The sequence below is a fragment of the Sapajus apella genome, unplaced genomic scaffold (assembly GCF_009761245.1).
Source record: "Sapajus apella isolate SASKATOON/1434 unplaced genomic scaffold, GSC_monkey_1.0 scaffold104, whole genome shotgun sequence".
In the NCBI taxonomy this organism is placed as follows: Eukaryota; Metazoa; Chordata; class Mammalia; order Primates; family Cebidae; genus Sapajus; species Sapajus apella.
Genome location: NW_022437044.1, coordinates 181137 through 203985, shown reverse-complemented (window position 1 = coordinate 203985; position 22849 = coordinate 181137). Strand labels below are relative to the sequence as shown.

The window sequence follows — 22849 nt, the reverse complement described above, 5'->3', positions numbered from 1 at the left end:
AGTTTTGGTATACTTGTGGAGGCAAAATTCAGATGCAATAAGTTAACAGGTGAGCAAATCCAGAGGAATTGAAAATATGAATGAAGATTACTCTTCTGGAAGTGTATTGGTCAAAGGAAGGAGAGATGGGATGGTCGCTAAAGGAGAATCAAGAATCTTGTGCACCTGGGCAACTTGTAGCTAGAAAAAACAGTAATAAGGGAGGCTAAAGATGCAACAGAGAAAAAAGACAAATTGGATAATATTCTGGAAGAGCTAAGAAGGAATGGGAATCTAGGTACAGACCAAGAAATGACTTCAGGAAAGGAGAGAGAGAGAATGCATTTTTTTTTCCTTAAGTAGATGGAGGGAGCAGAAAAGGGAGATTTTTGACATGTGAAGGAAAATAGAGATATATCATTGGATAGATTATTTTGGTTTTCTCTGTAAATAGGGGGAGTGTGAGAGAGTATAAGCACAGGAGTTGAGGAAAATGAAAATATTTGTAAGCAACATTATGAAGAATTTGATGACTACAAATATAACCAAAAAGGTCGAAGGGTCTACTTGAAGTTGAATATCTTCAAATTGTAATGAGCCAAATCAGCAAGTCTACTTTTAAAACAAAAATTTCTCCACCAAGATTTTGGGGCCTGGGAAGAGTAAAGTAGATGTTGGGGATTATATACTTTGTTAGACGTGAGAATTACTGCCAGAGGTTCTAACTGGTACAATTAAAATTATAAGATCCACCACTTTGAAAACACCTATTAATTTCTAGGGTGGATCTGGCACCAATTCAAATGAACAGGTTGAGAAAAAGAAGGTGCCAAAATCAAGAACTGTCTAGCAGCTCATTTGTTGAGAAATCTAAAAGTTCCTATTAAATTTACTTTGTTGATTTATTTTCATAGAATTATTTATATTCATTTTTTATTCACTCTCTTACAGATTTGGGGAAGATACTAGTCCCCTAAATTTGGAGGGATTTTTCTTTTTTCAGTAAGTCATTTCACATAATGTAACCAAAATACATTCAAGAGAGAATCAGCACTGTTAGTGCCTAGACCATTTTATTTTTTAAAAATGACTATTCATCATTTTTAGTGAGCTTTATTTCACAGAAAAAAAATTCATGCTTTTGCTGAATTTGTTTTCCCTCTCTTAGAGGATGATTACATTCCTAAGATAAAGATTCTTATTATTCCTTCTCCCTCAATCTTCTGTTCATTCACTATGTGGTACTCTAGATAGTCAAAGTACCTGCCCTTAGTAAGCCTACTTGTGTATATTTTTATACTTGGTATTTTAGAAAAGTTATAAGGAAATTATCAAAATTATTTAAAATACGGTATGGATTTTAAATATTATATTACTATATTATTAAAAGTGAATATCATTTGTGCATTAAAATTATAGATTAAGGGTACTTTAAAACACGTGATTTTACTTAATATTCTGCATTACTCTCCCTATGCTAAGAAAACTCAGCCTCCAATAAGGTTAATAGCCTACATAATTTTCCACAGCACATAGGTGAAGGAAGAAGAACTGAAATACTGGTTTTATGATTCCATAATTTTTTCCCATTATACTTTCTTTCACTGATTTTAGTAGTCAAACCCAATGGATTTGCAGTAATCCAAATTCAATCCACTTTATAATTCTCATCTGTTTACCACTGTGAAACATTTCTACCTCTGACTTCCTACTGCTTCTTGAAAATTTCTCTTTTCTTAATTTACAGTATTTTCCCTTCTAAGACCTCTTGAGACATGTCTAGTTCTGTCTTTGATCTTCATTTGCTTATTCAGCAATTGCCTGGTTTTATCTAGCACTAGTGAGCAGGTGGTATTGATATATATATAATAGATCTGCAGCCTTGCACTCCCCACTTAGTTCCAGACCTCTGTTTTCACTTGTGTGCTGAACAGCTATATCTGAGTGTCTACCCAGATGTTTTTTTGTAAAAGCGTCTTTTTGGGAGTTATTTGCAATCATTTGACACATGTTAAAGGAATTACTATGCACTATGTACTTTGCTAAATATTCTGGGGAATAAAAACATAATCAGACCTAGATTTTTATTAGGAGCACTTAAAATGTGTCTCAGCATTTTCATTTTTGGTAGCACATAGTAGACTCCTCAGGTTCAAGATCTCAGAGTCAGTTTTGAACAGTACTGTCTTGTATTATTGGGATAATCTTACCACTATCCTCATCTGTATTCTTCCTTTAATTGATCTTCCTGAAGTAAACTTCATCTCATACCCCTGTTTAAAAGCACGTAAAGACTTCTCATTGCTTGAAGAACCAAGCTCTATCTACTAAGTATGTCCCACACATATTACTTACACTTTTCCAAACTTGGTGACTTTAATGGTTTTGTTTCCTTCGCTTGGAATACCATTTTCTTCCATTTTCTCATATCCAAAGACCACCTTAATCTCCTTTCAAATGCCACCTAATCCAGGTACCTTACCGGAACACTGCCAGATAGAACTCAGTTTTGTTCCTCTGAACTCCATCCCATATGTTCTTTCTCTGTACATGTAAGGGCACTTGTCACTTTCTATCTTGTATATATGTTTGTGTTCATATATGATCTAGATCAGGGATTGGCATAATTTTTCTGTAAAGAAACAACTAATAAATATTTTTGGTTTTGCTGGCCACATAGGGTTTTGGCCTTTGTTGTTCATTTATAGTCCATTAAAATCTAACTACAATTTTTAGCTTGAGGACACAATAAAAACAGACTGTCTGCCATAGATTGATGAATCTTGATCAATATTAAATGCTCCTGGTAATAATACAAGTCTGGCTCATATTTTTATGCCTGATAGCATGTAGCAAAGTACACTGTGCATAGCAAGCACTTAAGCATGTGTTCCATGATTGCACGTAACTAACAAAGAGGCTCTTTTACAAAAACAAACAAATAAAAAATAGCTTCTGGGGAAATCTTTCTAAATATATACAGTTTTAGATTTAATACTTCATCACCTAGTCAGATTTTGTCACTTATATATTTGTTTTACGAAAATACTCAAGGAACATTTGGTTAAAACCCCTTTTGCTCAAACTTGAATTCAATATGTATATAACTTTTGATTCAAGAGCATCTTGCCTTTTCAACAATGAGTGTTTTAGTCCAGTTGCTCTATGACTATTTACAATTTCAGACTACAAAAATCCTAGTACATTTTGTTGATTTTGAAATATTCTTTAATACATTAACTAGTAACAGTCTTGCCTATATAGTCTTCTATACTATTCCCCTATATCACAAAATAAATTAATGCAAGTTTCGTTTTGTAGAAAAACAACAAACAAAACAACCCCAGCACTCCCTACACAAGTAGACTTCAAATGAAAACCAAAGGAAGGGAAAAGAACATGGCACACATGACATTTATTTTAGACTCCTGGTCTGATTCTTATGAGCTCTTCCCAAGTTTCAGATTTTGGACATGTCACCAGCCTATATTTCATCGGCTGACATCTTCTAGGCACTCAGCTAATCTTACAGCAATTTAGTTGAATATATGGAGATAAAGTGGCTCTTAAAGCCTCTACTCTCCTCTTAATATTCAAAACATATGTTATTCTGAGAGTCTTAGCCTTGATTATAATCACAATTAAGAATTATACATTTCAAGGACAACCAAATTGAGTTGCAGGAAAAAACTCTTTAATATAGTTCTACCTACTTTATGGCTTAGTCATGCTGAAATATGTTTATTTTGCATTTCTCCAATAATATTTTTGCATAAAAAGAAATCTTTCAGTGAACCCAATTTAAATGAGATTGACCTCATGCTTGCTTACCTTACAGGAGACTCATTATATCTTGCCTTAGGAACAGAAAGAAAATTATCTTTCCCACTCCCCACCAATCTCCACAAAAGACTTTATTAGGCCTAGTAAAATGTAATAAGAGAAATCCAGATTGTTCTTTTTGATAGAGGAAACTATTATTATTTCCTTGCATCTATCAACATTGTTGAGATGTCATTCCACTCTCTTCTTAAGGTTGGCTACTACCCTTGGAGCCTATTAGACACTGGATATTTGCCTAATTTAAGGTTACTCTGAAAAGATACCTTTCAAAACAAAACATATAATTTACTGTCATTTTAGGAACCACTGTCTCAATTCTTAAGAGGAGGCCATTTTTTCCCAGGAAACAACGTTATTTATGAAAAAACAATAAGAAAAGTGGAGAAGCTGAATACTGATCAGGTAATAAGTAATATTTTTTTTTAAACTGCGTTATGGTGTATAATTTCGAATTGTGAATATTTTAATAGAGATCAAGGGACATTCAACTGTGAAGTGACAGGCAAGACCACCATGACTTATAATATGCTATGATATCTACAGCCCTTTATACTATCCTTAATAGTTTCATATTCATTTTTCATGTGAAGTATTATTGTCCCCATTTTACTGAAAGAGAATTGAAGTCAGGAAGATATGTGATATGTGAAGTCACATAGAAAATTAATGACAGATATGTGAAGTCACATAGAAAATTAATGGCAGAATCTGAACTTAATATAGATATCCCAGTGCCTTGTATGTTTTCTTTTAAACTGGTGCAACAAAAATCATAATTTAAAACCTTAAAATTTGTCCTAATTCTTTTAAATGAACAATACATATAAACAGATATGTGAAATACCACATACTGTAAAATATCTAGAAAACTAAAGCTTCAAGTGCATTTTAAAAATTCTTTTAAGCTCAAATCGACAGACCAATTATAAAACTACAGCAAGGTCACAGTAATTCCATGGCGTCTATAGCACTAAGTCCTTCATGTGGAGTTGTTACTATGACCAACAGAGGGTTCATATTGCTCTTCTCAGTGTGTACAAGCATGTGCAGCCCAATGTCCAGGATGTGTCTGTTGGACATTCTTGAACTAGAGCAGTATATTAGTTAGTTAGGGCTGCTGCAACAAAGTACCACAAACTGCATGGTTTCAAACAACAGAAATATATTGTCTCAGAGTTCTGGAGGCCAGAAGTCTGAAATCACTGTGTTGGCAGGGCCATCTTCTCTCTGAAGCTGCTAGAGAAGGAACTCTTCCATTCCTGTCGCCTTGCTTTTGGTAGCCTCAGACATTCCTTGGCTTGTAGATGCATCACTCCAATACTTCGACTTCATATGGAAGCTTTCCTGTGTGTCTTCACATCATCTTTCCTCTTTGCATGTTTGTTTCTGTGTCCAAATTTGCATTTTTATGAAGACACCAGACATATAGTATTAGGGCCATCCTAATGACTTGATTATCTCTATAAAGACTCTTGTCTCTAAATAAGATCACATTCTGAGTTACTGGGCTAGGACTTCACCATATCTTGGGTGTGGGAGGATACAATTCGGCCCATCATAGGCAGTTAAACACTATCAAATCAGTTGTGATAACAAAATCATTTTTCTCATATGCAAATCAAACTGACTAAAAATTCTAGCTTTTCCTTTTTGAACTTTTTGACATGAGAACGCATTTTATTTTTATGAGCACCTGTGGATGTTTGTTACCGCATTCATAGGAACTAACACATTATTACTTATTTGTGTCCAGTTAAAATAAAACAAACTTTCAAAGTCATAAACATGCAAATCTTTAATATTTTGGTTTGCTTGGAAAGCTGGATATAATCTGAAGGGTTTGCTATGGTATGTATTGAACACATATCTTACAAAGGAGCAGCATAATATTCCTGGACATTATGATACCAAGTAGAAAAAAATTCATGAAATGTGCCTATTCTTCAAGGGGCATTTTCCTTTATAACAAACCAAATTATAACATCTGTCTTTTATCCAATTGGGCTACAAAAAATAAGTTTGACACATTTTAAATAGTAAGGAATTTTAGAGGCAAATCATTTCATGCTGCTTCTAGCTTCTTGTTTTAAGGAGAACAAACAGTGTTTCTAATTCATGGATTGTAGAGTAAAACATTGAATATCTTGTAAGTTGTTGCTATGCAGCTGGAACAACTAAAGAATAGCTCCTTTAAGAGAATACTGCTGCTATTTACTGTTAATTTGAATATTTACTTGTTTATGCCCACTTTTCTTCTTAATTACTTAAACAGTTTGGGAGTTTGGGAACCTCCGTGAAATCTGCCCAATGTAAAAGGAACCATGCAGATAGAGCAAACTACAATTGCTTTGTTCTAGTAGTTTCCTCAGTGATGGAGATAAACTAGGACAATTTGGGTAAAGCCAGAGTCTGGATGAACCTATTTACTGTCACATGTGACCAAATCAAATAGGACGAGCTCTTAGGAGTTGAGAACTGTTCAAGAAAAAAGAGATCTTTATAGAGGAAGGGTGGTAAAGTGGGGCCAGGTGCTAGATAACTATAAAATTCATATGATTTGTACTCATCATAATTCTTTTTACTCTATCAAAAAGGAAAAAAAATCTATGACAAATCAGAAATGTTTGATCTTTTGTACTTTAAAATTCAGCTTATTATATTTTTTAAAAATATGATGAATATATGAATATTTTGCTTTAGAAAAAGAACTTTAGTAGTCAGGTGTAAGAATTGAAAACTGAAAACCTGCTAAGACCTCAGTGGTATCAATAAACGGTTCATAGGCTCAGGTAGACTGCAAGGTACCTCAGATGATGGGAATGTGAGTGTTCTATTCAAGAGACAATTGATACATCAACAAAGGAAGATTATTGAGAAATACGTTTTGTTTTCTTTGTTGACCTCTAGTGATGTGTGCTTTCCAAGTGTTCCTTAATTTGCTTTTTGAAGAATATTCTGTTTTGTTTTGTTTTATTCCTTCAGGAGAGATTATATTTCAATAGCCTACAAGTTCCCAAATGAGTGGTAGTCATCTCAGACTGTTAATGTAATTTTACCTCATTCCAGTATATGAAGGTATTTTGTAACATAAAAGACAATAATAATGTAACATACATTCACCCCCCAAAATTCCTAAACCGTCGAGATTTTAGTGCTTGTATATGTACAAAGTCTGTCATATTTGATAAGAGTCTAGAGAAAATGATATCCTGAACTTATTCTGCAACCTTTATTATGTCTATATCTACCAAGGCATCTTCTATTTGTAAAATGTGCTTGTTTATATATATTTCATTCTTTCAAAATATTTTTGTATACATGAAATGGTAATTATTATATATTAAAAATATTAAGTATAAAAAACATTGAAAGGCATAAGAAGAGTATAAAAAGGTATACAGTGACAAATAAACCTCCTTATCCAGACACTTTTGTCCCCAGGTTCTCTTCCCAGAAGCAGCTACTCTTAAAACTTTTTTGGACTATCCATATCAAAGCAGTTATATGTGTTTGTAAATGTATATGTCACTTTAAAAAAATGTTACAGTAGAAAAAGTATACCATTTCATTCTTTTGCACTTTGTTTTTTTTATATTTAATACAGCTTGAAAATTGTTTCATATAAAAAATTTAAAATCTGAAGTGTTTTACTGTATTAATTAATATAGGTCAAGTTTCCATAGTCAATAGGATATTGAAGGTATAATGCATTGCATTTATACTTTCAAAATTAATGGTATGTGCATACACGTAGCATTATGATTCAAAATAGAGTGTGTTTCTTTTGAAAACGGGCTTCCAGATGTCTCTTATCAAAGTAGAATAATCACAAGATAATAAAACAAATTCAAGTATGCCTGAAATCCCCCAAAATAAAATAACCAGGTAACTTTTCCTACTCTGTGCTCTATACTTACCAGAAAAAGAAAGCCATGACAAATAAGCAGATAACAAAGATTTAGTTTAAAAACAAATTCTAGAATATCTTGATGTCAGTGCAAATTCAGCCTAATAGCCTAAAATAAGTTTAAGCTGGAAATCATGAGTTCCACTTCCAAGTTTGTCATTAATTAGCTGTGTCATTATACATGAATTATCTTACTTTTCTAGATCTCAGAGGTTTTTTTTTTCCATCTGCAAAATTAGTAGGGTAGATGATGATAAAGTTGGTGATGACTATGATAATGCTTATGATGCAATCATAATAATAATGTTTGTTACTCACCTACTTTGTAGTAAGCAACTTATAGACATTAGTTGATTTACTCCTCATAGCACCCCAAAGGAATATGTACCATATTCACTTTTACAAATGGGGAAATGGAGGCTCATAGTGGTTGCATATTCAGTTTCTCAAGATCAGAATTAGTGATAAAATCAGACGTAGCATCCATGTTTTCTTGATCTGAAGTTTCAGTCACTGCTTTTATTTATTTAACATTTTAAGAAATTTATACTTAAGTTTCATAAGGATAAGAACCTTGCTCCCCATCCACTGTGACTCTAATATGCTTCCTGACATTGAAAATCACTATGCTATATTATTTTTTAATTTTAAATTTATCTATATCTTCAGCACTATAGTGTTTTATGTAATTAGGTTCTGAAGTACCTACTGAATCATCAAAGTAATATCAATTAATATTAATATTCATTATGGTTTTAGTGTCAAGTATAGCTGGAATGTTAATTTAATCAGAACATGTAATGCCTTGGCCAATCTATATAAGTATTTGAATGGTCACAGCAACCTGATCAAATATAAATACAATTTAATACAAAATTTCCCCAATGAAAAAAATGGAAAAAATATCACTAGTTAAAACTATAAATCCTACGGTTTGAATTAGAGTGAAATAAAAAACTATATTTAACAAAATGGTTTCAGTTGTTTTTCTTAATCAGTAATGTTTATCCTCAGTGGCTATTTTTGGCATGTTTATGTGTCTTAGGAATGCCATCCTCAGGTTCAATGCCATCATCACATTGTCCAACAACCCCAAGTCATCCACTCTTCACACTGGCAACAACCTGATTCTAGCCAGCAAATTCAAACCATCACAGGAAACAATTCAATTTCTACACATGTTGGAAATAAACTGTGCCATAGTGGATCAAGCCAGATTCATGAGCAGGTAAGATCAATTAGCTGATTCCTTAACAAACTGAAATAACGTGCTTGAACTCTTCCCATACCACTGTGCAGGTTCTCCCATTAAATTTTCATCAAAATACTGAGAAGTTATACTATTGGTATTTGTGCTTTGTCAGAGTATTTTTAGAATAAATCTTTCCATCTTCTCTCAGAAGACAAAACAATTTAGGTCCATTAAGACATTAAATCTATAAGATTAGTAATGAACTGGTTAATGAATACCTAATTTGTAGCTGATCTTCAGTTCTAAAATGGATCCAACAATTGTGCAATGTTATATATTTTCATGAGGTGTGGTATTTAAATGAATAACAAATTGGAAGTGATATTGTCTAAGATGGTTGTAATGGTCACATTTCACCAGCTAGTATTTACTTCCTGTATGTCTTCTTTGAGAATATATTATTTGACTTAAGAATCAAGTCAAAATGTGTAGATTTTATTATGCATGGCACTGACAAAATAGAACTAGAACTTAGTTGCTAAGGGGAAATCTCTTGTAATACAATCCTTGGTAATTAATTTATGTTATGAAGACTTTGGAATCTTGTAAACATCTACTATACAAGTGTTAAAGGAAAAAAGATTTTCTTTTAACTTTTATAATAACTGGAACAATGGAGAATCAACTATCATTTGTACTTTTATAGATCTCCAATTGACTGCTTTCATAGGCAACTCTTACTAAATGACAAGAGAAAATAAGAAAACATAAAGAAGGAGCCAGCCCAAATAAGAGTTTGATTATTTTATATTAAATATACATGAGATTGTTTCTAAGAACTGAAATGTTGAAATATACATTTTGGCCACATTAGTCAAAAAGAACTATGAAAGATTTAAAATCCATGTCTCTTCAATCTAAGAAAAGCCTATAGCCAGGTCTGGTGGTTCACATCTGTATTCCCAGAGCTTTGGTAGGCCAAGGCTGGAGGTTCATTTGAAACCAGGTTGTTCAAGACCAGCCTGGGCAACATAGTGAGAGCTTCATCTCTACAATTTTTTTAATTTGTTAATTTTCTTAAAAAGCCTAAAATTGCCTTTCTTCTGTATATCTGCATAGAAACACTGGCCTCTAGAATAACTCATAGAATACAATCCAGAAGGTGTTGAATATTTACCTTAAGTGAATTAGTAATAACCATAAAAGAGACATTTTGTTAGATTATACCACTAGAAATTGTCATTTTTATAGGTTGAAACTGGTATAATATCAACAATTTTATACAGTTCAACCTAATTTTTAACTTTATTTTGCCTTAGTTTCCTCTAATAGGGGAAAGTGGCAAGCACATATAAAAGCGTACTACAGAGCAAAGTGCTTTCTGTCATAAAAGAGTAAAATACAACATGCTTTGGGTACAGAAGAGAGAAGAAATTAATTTCGGCTGAGAAATCAAGAAAGGCTGTATTGAGCAGGAAGTAATTAACCTGGGCTTTGAAAAAGGGGCAGAATTTCCATATATGGTATTGTGATATTGCATGGAAATAATATCCTAGGAAGAAGGAATCACATAAACAAGTTATATAAAGTTTATTTGGGAAAGTACATTTTGGGTTTCAGGAAAAGTTAGGGGTTTTATTTGTATGGCATGAAAGACATGTGATAAGAGGTATTCGAGTGTAGTGTTAATATGATACATTAAGGCCAGATCATGAGATTCTTAAGTGTTAAGTTAAAAACTCTGGGCTTTCTTTAGTAGGCAATGGAGGATGAGTGGTTACTGAGAAGGAAAAGACTAACAGGTATGGCTAGCATATTGATCAATTTTCTTCTTAACAACAATCAGATTAGGAAGGTGGTATTGTTGTCCTTACTGCTCAGATAAGGAAACCAAGTTTCAAAGAGTTTAAATTATCTGCAAAGGCTTGCACAGCTAGCATGTGGTAGAGCCAGGATTGACACATATGTAGGCTGGCTACAGAGCCCATTGATAATTCCTCCTTGAATTCGGGTCACTTATGTGGAGAGTCCTTGAGCAATAGCATAAGCATAAACAAAGCACTTGGTTAAGAAGAGTCTGCCACAGGGAAGGTGTTGGTGATAGAAAGTAGACTAGTTTCAGGATATGGAGACCTGAGATCTTGTCCTAACTCTGTTCCCCTCAAGCTATGTGTTTTCAGTAAAACAAAATCTCTCAGCAACATCCTCATCCATAAAATACTAAATAAAAATATGTGCTGGAAATTTTTTATAAACTACAAAGTCTACAACTTGAAATAATCCACAGAGAAAAATTGGCAAAGGGAAGATTATTAGAGGCTATTTCAGTAGTCTAGGTGTAAAACAAAGTAGAATAATTACAATGTAAATGGTAGGAGGGATAATTATCAGAGATGGGAAATGTATCACAGGATTAAGAGTTTTGCCTAGTGGCAACAGTAATGTTATAATATTCTTTTCCCAGCTTAGTACATCTAATAATACATTTGATTAGACTACATATTGTCTACTCAGTAAAGGGGCAGAGTTAGGTAACTAATATATCACTTTATTTTTTATTATTCATACTGTAGTTTGAAATTTCTATGTAGTTTTTTTAAAGTCTAGAGGATGCTTTTTTCTTTACTTTAATTTTATTAAATTCTGCTTTTTCCATTTTTGATAATTTCTTTTCTATTATTATACTTTAAGCTCTGGGGTACATGTGCAGAACGTACATGTTTGTTACATAGGTATACACGTACCATGGTGGTTTGCTGCACCCATCAACCCATTATCTACATATGTATTTCTCCTAATGCTATCTCTCCTTTAGTCCCCCACACCCCTGATTTTTCAATATTTTATAAGGACAATGTTGAAGTGCTGCTGAAAATAGAATAGTGCCCTTGGAAGCACTAGACTATTGGAAGCTTAGAGTTAGTAATTTCACTTGTATAGATTTCATTGGATTGGGTCCATTTCTACTCAGAGTGATGACAGGGTAACCTGGTTGCAGAGATCCAATGCACAAAGGAGGGCAGACAGAGAGTTCTCCCACCTAGACTCCTTGGTGTTTACATGTCCCCTGTAGTGATATGTGGGTAGAAGAGTATCTTTAAAGAGTGATAAGCAGACATAGGTTAGGCTCTTTTAAAACTACAGTAGGACCCATTTTCACAGTTTGTGTTTAGAATTAAATTGTAATTTGGAAGGAACATGGTAAAGAAGAAAGAACACAGGCATTCAATTTATGTATCTGAATTTATAAAACCTGATTCTGCTGAGCCGTATGACCTTCAGCAATAGACTTAGCTGGACTGAGCCTCAGTTCCTATATCTCTAAAAGGGGAAGAATCATATTTTTATGTACAGTATATCCTACAAGAGGACTATATGAGATAAAATATATAAAGCGCCTAGCTTAGTGCCAAGTACATAGCAGATGCTGAAATAAACGTTTGATGATTGATCTTCTTCCCCCAACTCTGGGTCACAAATGTTTCAAATCACCAACATAAGAAATTAGCTTCATTGTAAGACTATTTTTAGATGAAACTAGATCGCCTTTAACATACTTTCCCCAAAGTGAAAGGCATTAGAAACATTTTTCTAAATCAGATATTTAAAAACCTTGCTTTACAATATTTTTGTAAAATAATTTGTGTAAATTTTCCATGGTCCTCCCAAGTAATATCACACTTCTGATTTCAAATTCAAAATATTACCAGTCACATATCCTTCTCTGAAGAAATTAAGGATAACATGCTGTGATCATTTTCCTGTCATTAGCAAGGAACAGATAATTTTACTCCTGTTGGTGACAGGGAAAAGCTCAGCTAAACTCATTTTACAAATCCTCATATAGGTGGCATTTATAAGAAATATTCAAATAAATGTATACCGTGTGTATACAACTCTCTTCCACTTGGCTTTAGAATTCGGGGAAGTCTTTGGATGTCATGGGAAGATGTAAAGGAAACAGTCCTGATCACCTGGATAGTGCTATTGCCAACGAAAAATACTCCAATTTGTGATGCGATGCCTTTAATGAATTGACTAAAAAACTCAGATCTTAGTGTCAGGTGGTTTTTCTGGCAGGTCTCTGGGAAGCTCACTATAATGTTTATTTAACATGTCATTCACCAATGGTAGAATTTCAGGACTGGTTAGTTCAATAAACTCAGAAGTTCTGTCTATCCCCTCACTCATTAACAGCTGGCTCAAGTTTCTCTCCATGTTTATTGCCTTCTTCAACCCCATTATTGAAAATGAGTGCTGTTTATGTAAACATCTATCCCCTGCTGTTGCTTCCACAAAGTTAATTAGTGTCCAATTGGGGCTTATCTTTTCCCAACAATACCTTATTTGTCTTCTTCAACCTCTGCAACTTCTTGCTATGGAACCTTTCTGAGCTATTGTTTTATGGCAAACTCAACTTTATTTTCAACAAACTGTTACTTATTTGCTGTTTTAGAAATTAGTTTTTTAATTAAAGTAATACATGTACATACTTTAAAAGGCCAAATAGTACTAAAAAATTCCCTGTCCCAATCCTCTTCACTGCCCAGAGCTGATCCCCAGAGGCCACCATTTTCAATTCTTAGCTTTGTCTTTTGATATTTACTTCCATTTAGCAAAATAGTTATATATAAAGCTAAATGGTATGCATATATTTTTGGTATGCATAAACTTATATTGTGCATATACTTATGCTGATATGTCTTGATTTATCAGTGTTATCTATTATCTGTTGATAATTCTGACACACAAAGGTTTAATTCTATTAATCTCTCATCCAACTGTTTCCATCCCTTCCATCATTCCAATATAGTTAAATCTACATTTATTTTCACTAAATCAGTATTCAGTGTTTATATTATTATTGCTATAAAATATCATTTACTGCTGAACCAACTTTTATTAGCACAACTTTTTGCTGGTGTTAATAATTATCTAATTTTTTTCATTTGTTTGGTTTTTGTGAATCTATTGTTAATTCTTTTCTCTATACACAGTCAAATATTCTGGTTCCTATTGATAAATTATCCCTTATCAACCCTCTACTCTCCTTAAAACTCTGTAATCCATATATACTACCCCCCTTGGTTTGAATTATTACTCTCTACTGACATTTTGGTCACTCTCTATCCTTCAACAGTTTCATCAGCCAACTTACAATCTTCTCTCCACTTCTTACTGACTCCTGCTCTAGAATCAACTATAAGAACTTCACCACCCACATTAGTACCCTTTCCCACACTGTCTTCATGGTTCCTCCTCACTCTCCATTTCTTCATTTCTACATCTTCAGTTCACATAGCCTTTGGCCAGTCCCTGAATTTATATCTTCACTTGAAACTGTTTAACCTGGAATTATGAATGTCTGTTTCTCTTGTCATCACATTCTTATTTTATCTCTTACTCTCTCATTTCTGTTTAATGTCACCTTCGCCAAACTCTCCAGCCCTCAGTTCTAAGCCACACTGGTTTCCATTGTTGGTCAATTCTATAATGCTCTTGCTAGAAACCCTTCTTTTACCATCATCACTTTGCTGATCATTTGCTTTATGTAGAATGCCATCCACCTTCTTTGCCCCTGGAATGACTTATTTGCATACTGGAGAAAGTCCTCAAACTAAACCAATTTAGTCTAGTACAGATTGTCTCTGTCTTGCTGCACTCACACCATTGTTAAACAGCCTTTTAAATTGATTCTAATTGACTCACTACCACAGTCTTCAATGTCTAATTCTTATCTTTCCCACCCTGCTCATACTCAAAGTCCCACTGCTGCTGTCTCCCTCTCTGCAGGTAGCCTTGCCCTCTACTAACATTGGGTGGTGGAATTCAAACCTTAGTGTGCACCAGAATCAATTGGAGGACTTTGGAGTGGGCAAAGATTTCTTGAGTAATAACCAAGAAACACAACAACCAAAACAAGAATGAACAAATGGGATTACATCAAGTTAAAATCTTCTATACAACTTAAAACTTGTGAAGAGACAACCCACAGAGTGAAAGAAAATATTTGCATACTACCCATCTGACAAGGGGATAATAACCAGGATATATAAGGAGCTCACATGACAGGAAAAAAATCTAATAATTTAATTTTTAAAAATAGGCCAAATATCTGAGTAGATATTTCTCAATAGGAGGCATACAAATGTCAAACAGGATGTGTAAAAACATGCTCAACATCATTGATCATCAGAGAAATGCAAATCAAAACTACAGTGAGAGATTATCTCACCCCAATTAAAATGGATTTTATACAAAAGATAGACAATAACACATGCTGGTGGGAATGTGGAGAAAAGGGAACCATAGTACACTGTTGGTGGGAATGTAAATTAGTACAACCACTATGGAGAAAAGTTTGGAGATTCCTCAAAAAACTAAAAATAGATCTAGCAATTCCACTGCTGGGTATATACACAAAAGAAAGGAAATAACCAACATTTGGAAGGAATATAAAAAATTTTCTTTATCCAACTGTCTAATGGATAAAGAAAATGTGGTATGTATACACAATGAAGTACTATTCAACCATAAAAAGAATGATGTCCTGTCAGTTACAAAAACATGGTTGAAAAAGGAGGACACTATGTTAAGTGAAATACGTCAGGCACAGAAACACAAATATCACATGTTCTCATTTTTTTGTGGAAACTAAAATATAAAACATTTGAACTCATGGAGATAGAGAGTCGAATGATGGCTACCAGTGGCTGAGAAGGGTAGTGGGGCAGAGGTAGGAAAGTATTAGAGATTGTTAATGGACACAAAAAATAATTAGGAAAAATAAGATCTAGTATTTGATAGCAAAACAGTCAACGATAATTTAATTGTACATGTAAAAATAACTAAAAGAGCATTATTTAATTGTTTGTAACACAGAGAAAGGATAAATATTTGAGGTGATGGATACCCCATTTATCCTGATGTGATTATTACATATTGTATGCCTGTATCTCATATATCCCATAAATATATACATGTACTATATACCCACAAAAATTAAAAATTAAAGAAAAAGAAAAAACATAAAAGAAAATCTAATATGCACTAGGTAGCATCATGCCTTTATTAAAATATTTACATATATTAAAATAATAGGATTTTCAGAACCTAAAATTCTCTTTTTTCTCTTGTTAGAATTGCCATGTCTGGTGTAAAATAGGGAGAGACCGATTATTTATTTTTACTTCATTAGTCAAGTGACATTGTATCTGAAATACATTTAATTTTGTCAGGGATTAATGTCCACTGGATTAACAATGTTTGAATCAGTCTAACAGATGTTAAATGTTCCACACCAAAGCAAAATCAAGCAGTAATCTTATACATCCAAAACTGTCACCACATCCTTAGAATTTTGCTGGACATATATGTATAATCTGTACCTTATAACCTTTTACTAATAGTGACGTTTTCCGTTGCCATGCAACAGTTCAAAACTTACTACCCAGTTGGATCTTTTTACTTAATGTTTTCATGACCTTTTAGGAGGTTAGTTACTTGGATATAATTGGATTTTTATGACATGGCATTTTAAGCTCTTATAATCTGCTAAACAACCCTTCTAAATAGGTGAAACATGCACACATTTAAGTCAGTTACCTAGTGGGAATTAATTTAATTAAGCCAGGACTGTTCTACTGGATTGTCATTTGTTTCTTGACTACAAACTATCCCTACCCCTGAGAAGCATTCTCTCAAATGTTTGCTCTTAAGCTGAAAGGAAACCAGGCAAGAGAATGTAGATAGCTCAGCCGAAACCAGCAACTATTGATTGTGTCTTATAATCACTAACACTGAACTATGTAACTATGATGGTCAAGTGGGTCTCCTTTGAATATGAAAGTTTATAAAATGTGAAGGCTAGCAAGAAAAGTCCACCTACTACTCCTAGAGTTTCATAGGCCACAAATATGAAACAACACCCCAAATTTGAACCAGGTCAAGAACTTCCAAGGCAGTAGTGAGGTGAGGACCATAATTTCTCTTTAGAAATTACTTCCTTTTGAAATTATTTCCTTTCTTTAGATTTTCTGAAAAATGGCCATTCATTTATTTGCCTTGGGTGTACACTTAAGCATTGTTGCTTTGCCTTGAGTTTGCTGGAGCAATTATCATCGTGGGCTTCTCATCTATAACTAGAGACAAGGAGTTTGACTGGTTGGCAATTATTATAGTCAAATAGTGATCTGATTAAATGTACTTCATTGATGCATGTTCAAGAATCTAACAATTTTTGTAATAAAAAAGTCATGTTTTATATATCCATATATGTTTACATTCTTTAGCACAGCCTGTATTCCTTCCTTGATTATAGGTGAACAACTAAAGTAATTATCCAAGATTAACATTTGAGATAGCTCTCATTCATCAGGCAGATGAGTATATATGGGGTACAGCTATGTTTCACGTAGCTTATCAAGTCAGTATTGTAACAGAGAGAAAACTTCTATCCATTACTGCTACCATTATTCTGGCCCAAGGTACTCATGTACCCTTGGGAGGGCTTCTATTTTGGCATTCTCAAGGCAACAAAAAGGTGGCTTTGAGCCAACTCTAAAAGCTATGTCAAAAGACAAAAACAAATAGTTACATTAAAATTAAGAAGCTCCAAAGAGCTGTGATTTAGTAATGGAAATTATTGCTAACTGGCACAACCCAGTTTATGGTTAGGAAATTTCACCTTGGTCTTGATTAATACTCCTGTCAGAGACTTAAAAATATATGAGAATTTTACTCCCCTCAGTCCTCTCCCCTTCAATATTTGAACTCAACTGTGTTACTGATTCTAAAAGGGCAGGTTTTGTCCTTATCTTATGATTTTCCTAAACATATTGACCCTTTAAATGAGAAATAATTCTGAATAACGACTTGCTTGCTTTTAACCTTCATTTCCTGGGAAGAGTCAATCACAGAGAATCTGATGGACATGATCCAACAGTCTATGTAGAACTCAAATACCAGCCTCCAACTCTACAAGGAGTTCAGTTTAGTTGCTCCATTTAGGCTGTGTTATGATACTGACTCTTCGTAGTAAGGAAGAAAGTACGAGGGTTCACCATGATATTCCTAAGGAAGGGCTGCCTATACTCTTGCTAACTAACTTTCTTAACCATTTTTGTTGTCGTTGTTGTTGTTGTTGTTGCTGGCAGCTTTAAGATAGAAACCTGTAAAAAAAATTCTTTCCAGAATCACTAGCACTTGGGGGCAGGTCTAATCAGGTAGATGACTTCTTTGAATTCAACAAGTATTTAGTGAGCAGCTGTAGAGTATTTAACCAATATTGTATGAGCTATTATCAGATAACCCAAAAAGTATGACTCATTCTTTACTCTTAAATGTGTTTATCTCTTCTGTGGTAGGAAGAGGGTGCTGAGAGAACAAGATGTATATCTGTGTAATATAAAAACAATTCAAGATAACTGAGCACAAAGAGCTGAATTGAATTAGCTTGTTGGCTGGCATAGTTTTAGTTTTCATGGATATGGTAGATCTTGAGATGAGTTTCAAAGGTTGGGTAAGATTTGGATACACAACAAGAAGGACAGAGGGTATTTAAGCAGAAAACAATGTGAGTAAAATCGTAGAGGCAGGAATAACATGGTGTGCGTCTCAAAGAGTGAAATCTGCTGTGGCTGAAGGAGAGACCATACTAGGAAATAGAAAATATTTTTATGTTTATGGAAGCATTTAAAGGTTTTATATAGAATATGTAGATGTAGATACATGAATCTATATCTATTTTCAAATATTATCTACATCTGTATATATGCACTATTTTAAATTCTGTTTTAAAAGGTATGATATTTAAATGTACTATGTGGTAATATTGACTTTACAGATTTACCCATCTACTCATGCCTTCATATATGAGACTCTATTTTGTTTAGGAGATAATCATTATTTACTCAGGAAAGCAACTCCAAAGGGTACATGGACAAGACAACTAACATTGTGATTGTGTATTTATCTAGACTTAACAAAAATGTGATGATACTACACTATTTTGTATTTCACTTTTTTTCACTGACCAATATTTTATAAACTGTTTTTTGTCACAGATGTAGTTATGAAAATTTATCTTTGCTTACTTTGCAATTCTTCCATTCACCTTAGAATGTATAGTTTTTTTAAGGCCTGAAATCAGGGGACAGGTTGAAAAGGAAGTATCAGTAGTCAAATTCAAAGTCAATTTACCATCTATATGCTTAATAATAAATGTGTTTTTAGGGTACTTGGTTTCACATGCAATATCAATAGTAGTGTGGAGTGTAACCTAAGTTATTGTCCTCCAGGCAGTGTGTTGGGAGCCATGGTGCCCAATATATTGAAAGGACTGATACCCAAGAACAGGAAGCCAAAAGAATGTGTCTTATTTAGGACACTGTTCATAGTAATTTGAGTCTAGGATTGCAAATGTCTCTGAAGTCTCTGTGTTCTCTACAGTTGGCCCTATGCTACTCTTTCCCATGTGAGATTGATTAAATATTCACTTTAAATAATAAATGGGGGAAGTCAAATAAGAAATACATCAAAACACATTGAATCGAGTAGGTTTATTTAATCTACCTTTAAGATATACTAACAAATCAGGCTGACTTTCACTGAGAATATGCAAGTCCAACTGGAAGTAATTCTTCTATAGTCAGTATAATTAAAAAATCAGTATGATTTTGATATATGCAGATATATCTGCACTCCTATGTTGACTGCAGCACTATTCACCGCAACCAAAATATGGAATCAACCTAAGTGTCCATCAATGGATAAGTGGATAAAGAAAATATGGTATGTTTATATATAATATATATAATGGAGTATATTCAGCCATAAAAAAAGAATAAAATCCTGTCAATTGAGGCAACACGGATAAGCCTGGAGGACATTATGTAAAGTGAAATAAGCCCCGCACAGAAAGATAGATATCACATGTTCTCACTTTATGGGGGAGCTAAATATATTAATGTCATATAATGTCATGAAAGTGGAAAGTAGAATAGTGATAACAAGGGGCTGAGAAGGGAGGGGGAAGAAGATATAGAGAGAGATTGGTTAACAATTCAAAGCTACTGCTATATAGGAGAAATAAGTTCCAGTGTTCCATAACATTGTAGGGACACTATAGCTAATAGATATTTACTCTATATTTTCAAATATCTATAAGAGAGGATTTGAAATGTTCCCACCATGAAGAAATGATTATTGTTTGAGGTATTAGATATGCTAATTATCCTGATTTGATTATTACAGATTGTATGTAGGTAGTGAAACACCACACTAAAACCCATAAATAAGTACTTTTATTATGTGTAAATTAATTTTTTAATTTTAAAAATTAAAAAATATAATTCACATTTTCTTTTCTCCCCACAGGATATATATGAATAAGCCATGTGGTTTAATTTACTTATTTGACTGTTTTATTTAAGTGCCTATATTCAAGAATATTTATGTTATTCAAGTTTTGCATTCATTCGAACACTTAGATTTGAGTTAAATGAAGTTGAAAATGCCATTGCAATGTTGATTTTTCTTTAAATTTTTCCTATATTAAAAAATGTATCTCTGTAAAAGAATTGGATTGATTAATGTTATGACTTTAATAGGTTATCTTACTTTGTTTTGCTGCACATAAAAATATCTGTGAATTTAGAAAAACTTAATATTGCTTACAACTGTGATTGATGTTTGCTTCAGGTGATAATTCAGGATGATGGTCCTGAAAAATTGGACCCCAGATATTTTGGAGAGTTGCTGGCTGATCTGAGCCGTAAGAATACGGATCTATATCACTGCTTATTGGAACATTTGCAGAGAATTGGAGGAAGGTACTGTAAACATATTATTTCTCTTGATGTTGTAGCTATCAAACATTTTACAACATTCTAGTATTTTAAAAATAGACTTTTTACCAGCGGTTTTAGGTTCACAGCAAAACTCTAATACTTTCAATAAGTAAAAGGGCAGATATGAGAAAATGTCTCATTTTAAGAGTTAATGTAGATTATGAAAATAATCAGACAAAAAACAAAAAACACAAACCCTTTTAGGATTGGTAAAGAATTCCATGTACCTTCTTTTGTAGTGTACTTTCATGGCAGAAGCAAATTCTTGGGCAAGGAGATCAAAAATGCATGGCATGCTATAACTTGTTTTAAGATATTACACTGATGATATTCGGTACGGTCCTATTGCCAGCATACTAACGTTTGTCTTCTACTTATGTGTGTTCAACATACAGAGGCCAAGGATTAACATATATTTGATATGTCATATATTATATATAAACTTTATATATTGTTATTATCTATTATATTATATTAAATATATATCAATAGATATAAATATAAACATAATTTTATATAACACAATATACAATTATATAGATTTAGACAGATATGCATTAAAAATTTGTCAACTGTTCATGTGTAGATGAGAGCATATTTTGTCATGAAATGAATTCTATATGCTGCACTCCAAAAGATGCCTTCTATTATATAGTTACAGCATATATGTGTTCATCTGTCAGGCAAAATCTAGAAAAGCTCCACAAATTCAAAATAATCTGGAAGATAAAGGAAAGTCAATAGAATTTTTTCTGATTCAAAATTTTCACTAACTAGATTCTTTTACTTCTTAGATTTTAAATAATATATAATTTTATATAATATATAGGTTAATATAAATGGGATTACACCATATATACTATCTTGTATGTTTTCTCACTCCAATATATGTAGTATATATTTTTCCATGTCAGTATTTTGATGTCTGTAATGTATACTCTCTTAATCTCTTGTACATCTTGTATTTTCTCCATTTATTAGCTACCTCCCACCTGACTTTTATTGCTTTCAAATTAATGACTATAACCATTGTCTTACTATCACTTTCAACTGCTTTGCCTCCTAATCGAACTGCCCTTCCCACTTAGCAAAACCCCAATTCTGGATTACTCTAGCTCTCTGCCTTATTTCTCTCTCTCTCTCTCTTTTTTAACCACCACCACCACCTCCTTCATCCAACATTCACTACCTTTAGAATGCAGAGGGCTCCATGAAGGCTGTTTTATTTACCCTGGTGTCCTTGGTGCATAGTGTGGTGGCTGGTTTACTGTGGCGCTCAATGGGTATGTATTGAATGAACAAATGCCTTCTTTACTGCTATGCATATGCAGCTTGTCACTGCTAGAGAAAAGCAGAGCCATCTATTTGAACTGGTGCCATTATAAATGCATTTCTCTCTTCAACTTGGTCTTCATCATAGTTTTATCCTAATGAACACCATCTCCTATTACCCAGCACACAAAAAAGTCTCCCTCTTTCACATAACCCAAACAACTATTTCATCTCTTTGCACATGTTCATTACTTTAAAATATTTCCCTTAATGTAATAGTCAGCTATATGTTGAGCATCCACCATGTGCCAGGCGTTATCTATATTATCTAATTTGCATGGTAACCTTACAGAGTTTCAGATGAAGACCCAAAAAGAATAAGTTATTAAGATCACACAGCTACTAAGTGCCTGAGATGGATTCAAACATTTTTGAGTACTCCTTTACCTATAATCTATGAACGTTTCTGCAAAGCCTTCCCCAAATCTTCAGTTTAGTCTAGATGCTCTACTTCTGTGCATTAACCATGCCCTGCAAATATTTCTATCAAAGTGTCACACTGTAAAATTCAGAGGTAGATAGGACATAATCTTAAGATCTGGAGTTTGTATCCTGGTTTCATGTCCCAGTTTTATTTTTTTTACATACTAAATGTATAGTATCATGGTGGCGCATGCCTGTAATCCCAGCTACTCAGGAGGCTGAGGCAGGAGAATTGCCTGAACCCAGGAGGCGGAGGTTGCGGTGAGCCGAGATCACGCCATTGCACTCCAGCCTGGGTAATAAGAGCGAAACTCCATCTCAAAA

The 22849-nt window shown here is 33.5% G+C and overlaps 1 protein-coding gene across 2 annotated transcripts in view; it reads left to right on the top strand.

Annotated features, from left to right (window-relative positions):
- POF1B (POF1B actin binding protein) overlaps nt 1-22849 on the top strand; it is a 94019-nt gene that overhangs the window by 33400 nt on the left and 37770 nt on the right. For both annotated transcript variants that reach the window (XM_032258702.1, XM_032258701.1), the window contains exons 5-7: nt 4123-4224; nt 8775-8957; nt 20622-20752. In XM_032258702.1, coding sequence (XP_032114593.1) covers nt 4123-4224; nt 8775-8957; nt 20622-20752 — 416 coding nt within the window. The remainder of the gene's footprint in view (nt 1-4122; nt 4225-8774; nt 8958-20621; nt 20753-22849) is intronic.